At 55.3% G+C, this 9,758-nt stretch overlaps 1 protein-coding gene across 1 annotated transcript; it reads right to left on the reverse strand.

Annotated features, from left to right (window-relative positions):
* Positions 1-1,078: 1,078 nt before the first annotated feature.
* On the reverse strand, positions 1,079-8,129 carry KPTN (kaptin, actin binding protein). The gene is made up of 12 exons (XM_061173016.1): positions 7,870-8,129; positions 7,406-7,488; positions 7,218-7,302; positions 7,066-7,120; positions 5,764-5,839; positions 5,570-5,643; positions 5,247-5,356; positions 5,070-5,147; positions 4,201-4,276; positions 3,301-3,436; positions 3,032-3,214; positions 1,079-1,297 (listed from the first exon to the last, which is right to left on the reverse strand). The coding sequence occupies exons 1-12, from the start codon at positions 8,090-8,092 to the stop codon at positions 1,169-1,171; spliced, it is 1,308 nt and encodes a 435-aa protein (XP_061028999.1). The 5' UTR covers positions 8,093-8,129; the 3' UTR covers positions 1,079-1,168.
* Positions 8,130-9,758: the final 1,629 nt, after the last annotated feature.

A 9,758-nucleotide genomic window follows, 5' to 3' on the forward strand; every position in this document is an offset into this window, starting at 1 on the left:
CCACCCAAACCCTGCAGCAGCAAGGAAGGAACTCCCTCCCACAACCAGCCTGGACCCCGCTCAGGAATTGCTCCCCCACCCTCCCGACCCGATTCTATTCCTGGCAAGATTTCTTCTGTTGTCCCCGCCCTCCACTGGTCCCTGTGATGTAGGCCTCAATTCCTTCTCCTGGTGCCACGGAAGTGGCCACAGGAGGGGCAATCGCTACAGCCACGGGGCAGGGAAATTAGCCTTGTCTCCCACTTCCTGGTCCCCCAATCCCCTGGGCTTTTCAACTAGGCCTACCCTTAGCCCTTTCCAGGACAGTGTAGCCTGGGGCTCATCTCAGGACTCCCCAGTTGAGATCTAAATCGATCACTTCTGCTGGGTGTTAACCTTGGCTCTTGGCACAAGGTCTAGCCATAGTAATTTTTGCTAGGGTCCAACTTCAGCATTATTCACAGGGTGTCTGGCCCGAGACCCCCTGCTACAATTTGACCATGGCTTCCCCACGACAGTCCTTTCCACCCACATCTTCTCCTCTGAGGCTCAATTTCCTTATCTTCCCACTGAGCCCTGACCTCAGATCCAGAGCTTTCCACTGGGGTCTAACCTCAGTTCACTTGCGGAGGTCTAATAACCCTATAGACCTTTCCCTTATATTCTACAGTCTTTCCTGTGGAGGTTTAACTTCCTGTAGGGCCTAACTTCCTTTCTTTCCTCTGAAATCTACGCTACGATCCCACTTCAGTCCGGCTGCTGGGTCTGACCTTGGATCCCCAATCCCCAAAGTCCCCCCCTCCCTCCATTCTTCCGGGTGAGTCCGGCTCCCGACAGAGCCTGGCAACAGTTGGTCCTCATCAAGCGTGTGCCGAACAAAAGAATGGAGACAAGTGCAAGTTTGGTTCCTCTAGACACAGAAATAATCACCACTGACCGAGTCTCAAGGGGATAGAGGCGGGGTGGGGTGGGATCATCCCATTTTCAAATGGGGACACAGAGGCACAGAGAGGGGAGAGGGGGTCCCAGGGCACGCTGGGGTGGAGCCAGAGCAGGACCCACCGCTCCACCACCCTGGGGTGTCTGGGGAGACCAGTGCCTCCTTCAGGATGCTTCCCCCGCCATGAAGAGCTGGAGGCGGGCACCCCAAGGAACTGTGGTGGGCCTGGGGTGGGCAGCGGGTGGGTGCTCAGGAGGCCGGGGTCTCAGCAGGCCCGGCGGCCACCCCGTCCCCCAGCCTCTGTGGCTGACGTCTCCTCTGCTCCGCTTGGTGCCGAAGCCGGGTCAGAACCAGCTCCGAGGCCTGGATCAGGCTGTGCTGTGGGGAACGAGAGAGGAGGGCAGGGCTGAGACAGAGCTGGAAGGTGCAGGTTACACGCCCCGCCCCCCCAACCCCCAGAGGCTGAGAGCGCAGCCACGGTGGGAGGTCCGCGTGTGGGGTTCAAATGGGTCTCTGTGATGGGGTGAAGGTCAGACCCAGGGGGACGGCCTTCAGTGAATTTCCGGTGGAAGGGACAAAGCCCAGCCCCAGATGTGTGGGTCTGAGGTTAGAACTCGGTGGAGGGGACGGGGATGGATCAAAACATAACGGAGATAACACAACATTGTAAAACAACTATACCCCAACAAACAAACAAAAAAACATAAAGGAGAGCTCACGTTACATGGGGGTGAGGCTTGACCACCCGAGAGAGGCTGAGGTTAGTCCACAGCAGGGGGAACAAAGGTGAGACCCTGGCAGAAAAGGTTAGGCCCACAGGACAGAGAAGGAGCAAACCAAATTGGAAAAGAGAGAAATATGTCACCACACAAGGGACAGAGCCAGACCCTGGTTGGAGGGTCCGAAGTTAGCCCCTGAGAGAAGGGACGGAGGAGAGATCACAGTGGAATGGCTTGAAAGAGATCACAATGAGGGATGCTGGGAGGCTGAGACCACAGCAGAAGGGAAGCCCCTTCTCCCCCAGGTGGACCACAGCCCTGTCCACTGTGGTCTAACCTCAGACCTCTCCTCATTCCGTTTTACTCGAGGGTCTAACCTTTGTCCCATGTACTGTGGTTCAACCTCAGACTTTTCCACTGGGGTCCAACCTCTATCTCTATGAGGTCTAACCTGGACCATTCCGCTGATGACTAGACTGAAGGAAAAGGCCCCAGCAAAGCCTGCAGCGGAGACAGTAAGGTTAGACTCCAGTAGAAAGAAATCAGGTTAGACCACATGGGAAAGGAGCCTGGAGTCAGACCAGAGCGAAGGGGTGGGAAAACACCAGATCAGGAAACAGAGGTACATCATAGCTGAAGGGCTGGGGCCGGGCCATAGTGAAAAGGTCAGAGGTCAGACATATTAGTTGGAGGTTAAACAGCAACGGAAGGTTCCAGGCTGGACCTTGGGCCATTGGAATGGTTGGATATTAAACCGTAAGGGCAGTTAAGCTGCTGTCGGAGGGTGAGAGGTCAAAGTACAGGAGAAGGCTGGACATTAGACCACAGGTCACGGGCGTGACCACAGTAGAAAGTTCAGTGGTTAGATCAAAGTGGAAGGGTTTGAGATTAGACTATGGCAGGAAGCTGGAGACTGGCTGGAGAAGGAGGCTGAAGGTTAGACCACAGGCAGAATGAAGCCGGTCACACAGGTAGAAGAAAGGGTGGCTGCAGTAGGAGGGCCAAGGTTAGGGCGCAGTGGAAGAGTGCAGGTCAGGTCCCGGGGGTAGATCCAGGCTGGGCCACAGGGAAGGGACACGGTCAAAGCAGGTGGAACAAAGTACAGACGTTCGGGAGGCTGAGGGAGGCCATGGGGCCAGGGGTGACAGATGCTGTGGCTGAGCCCCCTTCACCCCTGGCTGTGAGTGCCCCCAGCACCTCCCTTCTCCTTGACCAACAGGAACCGCCTGCCTCCCCCAAGAGGGGGCCTGCAGCCAATGACCCCCTTGCCCGAAGCGGGGCCCAGGCTCCAGTTTCCAGAGGGATCGGGCCGAGGCCTGACTGCCCCTCTCCCGTGAGAATGTGCCCTCAATAAGGCGGGTGTTAAGGCGCCGTCTCAGGGGCCCCTGGCTACCTGCAGGATGTGCACGCCCTTCAGGGAGACCACAGCGAGCTCGCGCAGCCCGTCCCCGGTCAGGTCCACGTGCGCCATGGCCAGCAGGGGGCTAGAGAAGCTCCGCTGCCACAGCAAGCGGAAGCCGCGCTGGGCCCCGGGGAGCCCGCGCTCTGGGCTGCAGTACTTGTAACAGAGCAGCTCCTGCAGGGACAGGGGATTGGGGTCACACGGGGAGAGGCAGGAGGCAGAGGACACAGGCCACGGCAGCCCCACCCCTCCGGCCCCACCTGTCCGTAGGTGGCCACCAGGACCTCCGGCCGCCCATCCAAATCGATGTCGGTGACCAGGCCACAGAGGACGCTGTCAAACTGGTCGCTGCCAGGCAGGAGAAGCTGGTCCTCGAGGCCTCGGCTCAGCAGGTCCCTGAGGGTCAGACCACGGCGGGGAGACTGAGGTCGACCGCGGTGCCCGCCACCCTTAGCACCGGACCCTCACGGGTCAGGTCTGGATGTGCTGTTCCTCCTGAAGCCTGGACACCCTCGTCTCCAAGTGAGACATCCTCATATCCACCAAGGGGAGCTCAAACTGTCTCTATCTGGACACCCACACTGTCCCCTGGAGGTGGGACCGTCTCGCTCCCAAATGGAAACCCACACCTTCCTTCTGGTGACCCCCTTGTTTCCAGTCTGGACACCCACGAGGCCCCCTGAAGCCTGAGAGCTCAGCCCCAGCCCGGACACCTTCACCGCCCACCAGCTGTGCCCAGCTGGCTCGCACTGGCTCACGGGAGCCGACTGGGAAATTTTCAGAAACTTTGTGAGTGCCTTGGCATCACGTTGGTGGCTCAAAATCCACTGAGGTGGGAGTGTTGACACCATGGGAATGGGCAGATCCCATAAACCAGGGCTCTCTCCCACATGGAGCCTGTGATTAAACACTTGCCAACATGCTCTGTCCACCTACCCCAGGGGGACGGGACATCTCGGTTCCCACCCGAGGCCTCAGCACATCCCCTACAAGTTCTAGACTTAAACACTCATGCTCCTCGCCCTGGGACACAGACACCTTTACCTGCCCAGCCCTGAACCACTACACCCAAAGCTTTACTCTCTGCAGAGAATGACAAGGTTAGATCACCGTGCAAAGGCATGGGGTCAGCCCACACCCACGTGCCCCGTGGCCCTCACCGATACACCACCGCTGGTTCCAACATGCTGGCCACCAGCACGCTGTACTCCTCCCGCTGTGGCCTGTCCTCGGTCTCTGGAGAAGGAACATGAATGGGGGGGGAGGTGTGAGGGGACAGGTTCCAGGCTCCTCCTCCCTCCTCCCCATCCGTCCATTCCTGAGAGGAACACACGTTAGACCCCTGAGATTGGGCTACAGGGGGAGGGTTAGAGATTAGACCATGAGAGAATGATGGAGGTCAGATGCCAGGAGGAGGGAGAGGTGTTGGATGACAGTTTAAAAAGTCCAAGGTTAGACCACCAGGGTAGAAGAGACAAAGGTTAGGTAACAGCACAAAAGTCCGTGGTTAGACCACACACAGTGAGAGCATCAGGGGATAAACCACAGGGGAAGGGGCAGAAGGCAGACCACAGAGGTCAGGCCAAGAGAAACGCCAGAGAAGGACAGACTGCGGTAAGAGGAACAGATCAACATGTGGGGCGAAAGGAGAGACCCCGAGTGGGGAGACAGCGCTGAGTCCGTGAGAAAAGCCTGGACTTGGATGGCAGCAAGAGACAGAGTGAAGAGGCCACAGACGGGGGGTCAGAGGAAGTCACAGTGTGAGTGGTGAAAGTCAGACCACCAAGGGAAAGGCAGAAGTTCAACTCCAGGGTAAAAGCTGAAGTCAGACCACCACAGGGGCAAGTAGCTGGAGCTGAAATTCAGGAGCGTTGCGGGGAGGGAATGGGCACACTGGAGCTCCCAGGTTGGAGTGGGGCACACAGTGGGGAGGGAGGGATGGTGGGGAGCTGGGCATGTGGGGAGAGGGGTACAAATGTGGGTGGAGGAGCCGAGCCTGCAGCCTGGCCTCCCCCTGCCCGGAGCTCACCCTCGGGGGCCGAGAGGCTGAACACGATCACTCGGGAGATGGGGCCGTCCTGCAGGATCGTCCAAGTCTGCAGAACCTCTGTGTGGAGGGCGAGGACTCAGGGCCCAGCCCCGAGCACCCCCGCCCCACCCGGCCCCGCCCCGCCCCCCGTGTCTGGGCCCCCGCCCCAGCCATCACCTCGACTCTGCTGGTCTACGTGGGCGACACGGACATAACCGCTCTGACAGCCGAGAGCTGAGAGTCGCCGGGATGTGCCGGGCAGGTTGTGCACGTCAAGCCAGAGGACACTGGGGGTGGACGGGTGGACAGAGGGGCCTGAGGGCTGTCACCAGGCCCCAGCCCCCACCTCCACCTCCCTAGAAGCATCCACCCCACCCCACCTCCGGTAGAGCCTTGGGCCTCCGCTGGGCCTGATTTCTCTAGGGGTCAATTCCCACCACCTGATTTCTCTGAGGCTGCCTGCCCCGGTTCCCACTGGCCTCTGTCAGGGCCTTTCCTACCTACTGGTCAGGTTCGTGAGCTCTGGGAAGAGGTTTTCCACGGGCTGTTCTTCAAACTGATGCAGCCCCTCGTTCTGGGGGAACCAAGACCCACCACCCGCTTGGAGTCAGCGGCCAGCCTCACACACCGCGCCCCGTGCCAGCCCATGGTGGCCCCAGCAGGGCTCTGCCCACCAAGCCTCCCCCTGCCTCACCTCCTTGTAGAGATGAATGGCTGGGTCATTCCCACTCAGGAGAAACACGGTCTCCAGTTGATCCCCGACCTGGACCCTGAAAGCAGAAAAATCTAGAATGCCAGTGTGGTAGAGTCCGTGTGTTTTAAAATCCTCCTCTTGCAGAAACTCTTGCCTGCGAGAACCCTAACATTCTGGGTTCTAGACACTGGATCCAGGGCTAGGATCTCAGGATGCAGAATTCTAGAAACTAGCCCTCACAGAATCTCAGATTTTAGAACTTTCCAGTCTCAGAATCACAGAAACTCAGCGTGTTTGAACCTTCTGTTTCTAGAGCCCTCACTTGCTAGAATCTTCACTCTGGATGTGGATTCAGGAATGAACATGGAGCTCTAGAATGGGCTGCAGAACCTCAGAACACTAGCACCTCTTTACCCTAGAACCCCAGTGTTCTAAAAGTTCTGTTTTCTGTCTCCTTTGAAATGTTAGAACTTCTGGAAATTGCCATCATGGATATTCAGAATTACAGAATTGGTAGAATACCCAGATCGTAGAACCCAGAACATTAGTGCTTTAGAACCTTCAGTTTCTAGAACTCTCATCTGCTAGACCAGAGGTTGGCAAACTATGACCTGCAGGGAAAATCCAAAACCCACGGCCTGTTTTTGTGAATAAAGTTTTATTGGAACACAGCCACACCCATTCATTTACACAGTGTCAATGGCTGCCTTCTTGCTACAGTGGCCAACTTGAGTAGTTGTGATAGAGATTATTTGACCCCGAAGCTGCGCCTTAAAAGAAAAAGTTTGCCAACCCCTCTGCTAGAACACTGGTGTTCTGGAATTCAGAGCTCTAGAATGGAATTCTTATACTTTGGGATTCTAGAACATCAGTATTCTAGATGGTCTGTATTCTATCTCCTTGAAATATGACAATGTTAGGGCTTTAATATTACAGAATCTCAGAATCATCAAACTGTAGAACTTTCAAATCTTGGAATCCCAGAGCTTATAACTCTAGAAAAATTGGCATTTCTGGGTCTTGGAATGCCCAAATCTGGATCGTTAGAATTTGAGAATTCTACACATCTGGAGCACAGGTGCTCAATTCACTCTCAAATTATCTAGTTCGGGGATAACAAAATGGTAGCCCATCAGCCAAGTCTGGTCCATGGCTACCTTAAATGCACGATGCTCTAAAAAACAAACTAGTCTGATTGTCTATAGGCAGGTTTGTGGTCTCCAGTTTGCTACAGCCTCCGCCCTCCCAACACACACACACACACACACACCCCTTATTGTATCACACCTGTGGCTTACTTACTCTGCATGGCACAGTTGGAAAGGAGTGAACTGGAGCTCCAGGTTCAGGCAGCTCTCTGCAGGGGGAGCACAGGCAGATGGGAACAGGAGACCTGACAGCCCCCCACCCCCCACCCCCTTCCCCATCCCTCCTTCCCTCCAGGCCACACTTACGGGCAATGGAGTCCAGGTTGTATTCAGAGCCAGGCTCGTAGTCACAGTAAATGTTAAGGAAGGGGCTGCCCTTGTCTCCTGAATCCTGGGAGAAGAAACTGGCCTCAGGGGAGAGTAGGGGCAGCAAGAGGGATATGGGTTAGACTCAGTAAGGAGCAGAAAATGGGTAGGTGGAGGGCTCTGGGTACCTTGATGAACGTGATCCCCACGACCAGGCCCTGCTTTGGGGGTGACTTGTTGAAGGTGTCGATGGAGACAATCTCTGCGTCCACTGGAAGAGGACAGTTCAAAGTTCACGTTTCAGGCAGACCCGTGACCCCAATATTCCCAATCAACAGTGAGCCCTGACCTCTAGGACTCAGTCATCTCCGACCACCACAAATTATCATGACCTCTGGGACGGTACGAGTCTTCATCACCATCACCATGGTAGGAGGGATCCTGGTTTCTGAGTCTGAGGAATCCTGAACCCTAACTACTTCAGGCCCCTATTAGCCCTGTCCTCTGACCCCAATGCCTCCAGATAACCAGCCTTGACCCCCTTCAATCACCATCACCCTGATCCCATTCTCCCATCTGGTGACCTGGCTCAGAGCCTCAGAAGCCTTCTCAGCACTACGTTCCAAGCCCCCAGCCCCATGGCGCCACGCACCGGGAATGTAATTGAACTGCAGCTCCTTGGCCACGGGCCGGATTTTCTGTCGGAGGTCTTGGTAGCGGAAGCCCAGCACCTTGCCTTTAAGGGTGGCGGCCAGCAGCTCCCCGCGCCCGCCCGCGCCGCCCGCCAGCCCGTACACATTGCTCTGAGACGAGAAGCGTGTGAAGCTGTCCTCGCGCAGCGGGCAAGGCCCCGCAGCCACGGCCGCCTCCCCCATCACGCCCCTCAAACACCGGTCCCCGTAGCCCCCGCGGCTGCCCGCTCTACGCCATGGACCGCCGGGCGCCGGCCGGTCGCGCAGACTGATTACGTAGAGAAGCTGCCGACGCTGCCCTTTACCAAGATGGCTGCCAGCCGGGCCGCTTGGGCGTCCCACCAGACTTTGCCTCAATGCGCCTGCGCGCTCCTGCCTGGTCCTTTTCAGGGCCGTGGGGACTGCCGCCAGCAGATTAAGACCTGAAGATGGGAGGTGGTGGCCCCTGCTGTGGGCTGTGCGGAAGGCGGAATAAGAAGAACCTTCATGCTCAATATAGCCCTTACCTGCCAGGAACTGTTCTAAGCGCTTTACATCTATCAATTTTTAGTTAAAACTCACAGGCAGGCTTGAGGTAGGTATGATATGTTTTACCGATGAAGAAACTGAGGCACAGACAGGTAAAGTAATTTGTCTAAGATCACACAGCTAGAAGCAGCAGTCAGTATTGGAACCCAAACACAATAGCTCCATAGTTTGTTTGAATCACATCACCTTTAAAATGGTGAAATGCATTCTTCTTACCCCAAGGAAAAAGTTCTAGCTATCTGTCCTGGCTAATTACCACCACCTTCTTTACTGAAAGCCTACTTTATCAGTCATATTGGCTGATTATCTCATTGAATCTTCACAACTACCCTGCTCTTGTTACCCCGCGTTCAGGGAGAATAAGTCCCTTGACTGATATGACAGTAAGTGGTGGAGACAGGATGAGGTCTTCTGGGAGTCCTGTATATACTTTTTTGTCACCAGAAGGGCATCAAGGGTTTGGGGACTCTATGTATACCTGTATGTTATTTCCAGAAGACATGAGTTGGCCAGCTGTCCTGGCCACCTTGAGTAATCTTCTGTCACCCCCTTCCATGCAGAAAACACACACACGCACGCACACACACTGCAAGATCTGTGAGGGCAGATCTTGACTGGATCTCCCTTGGTCACAGTCAAATCCCCGATGCCTGGCCCACAAGGCCTGACATGGAACGAGCATTTAGTAAACATGTTAAGAACCCAAAACTATGTACCAGGCCCTTTGCCAAGCACCTGGGACACTGTTGCATAAGAGACCTGAGAGGAGAGTTCTCAAAGGCAGACTGGATCTGGAGGGTGGTGAAAAGAAAGGAGTCTGTGTCCACTCCAGATCTGGTTATGCTATTTAGTGCTGTAATCCCAGGGTTTGAACCAGGGCGTGGCACACAGTAGGTGCTGAGTAGATAATTGCTGAGTAAATGGGGGTGGGGTCTGGTTCTGCCACTTCTGAACAATGTTTTCTTCAGGCTTCTTCTACCTCCCTTGGTAACCGCGAAACCACATTCCCTTCATGTCTGAGTGAATGAATAAACAAATGGGTTGGAAAGGAAAGAACTGTCCTGTTCAGTGGTTTCCAACCCTAACTACACATTTGGATCACCTATGGAAAAAAACTCTCCAAAACCAAAAGGGTGGGGAACCTCAATCAAATCACAATTTATCAGAGTGCAACCCAAGCTTGAGCACTTTTAATATGATTTTAAAGCACAGCCAGGGTTGAGAATCACTTTTAGGTCATGGGTGGCACAAACAGATTCTCACACTACTTACTCTTCAGCCTGTGCCGTGGCAGACACTGGTAATCAATCTGAGATCTCAG

This window comes from Eubalaena glacialis, chromosome 18, assembly GCF_028564815.1.
Source record: "Eubalaena glacialis isolate mEubGla1 chromosome 18, mEubGla1.1.hap2.+ XY, whole genome shotgun sequence".
Taxonomy (NCBI): Eukaryota; Metazoa; Chordata; class Mammalia; order Artiodactyla; family Balaenidae; genus Eubalaena; species Eubalaena glacialis.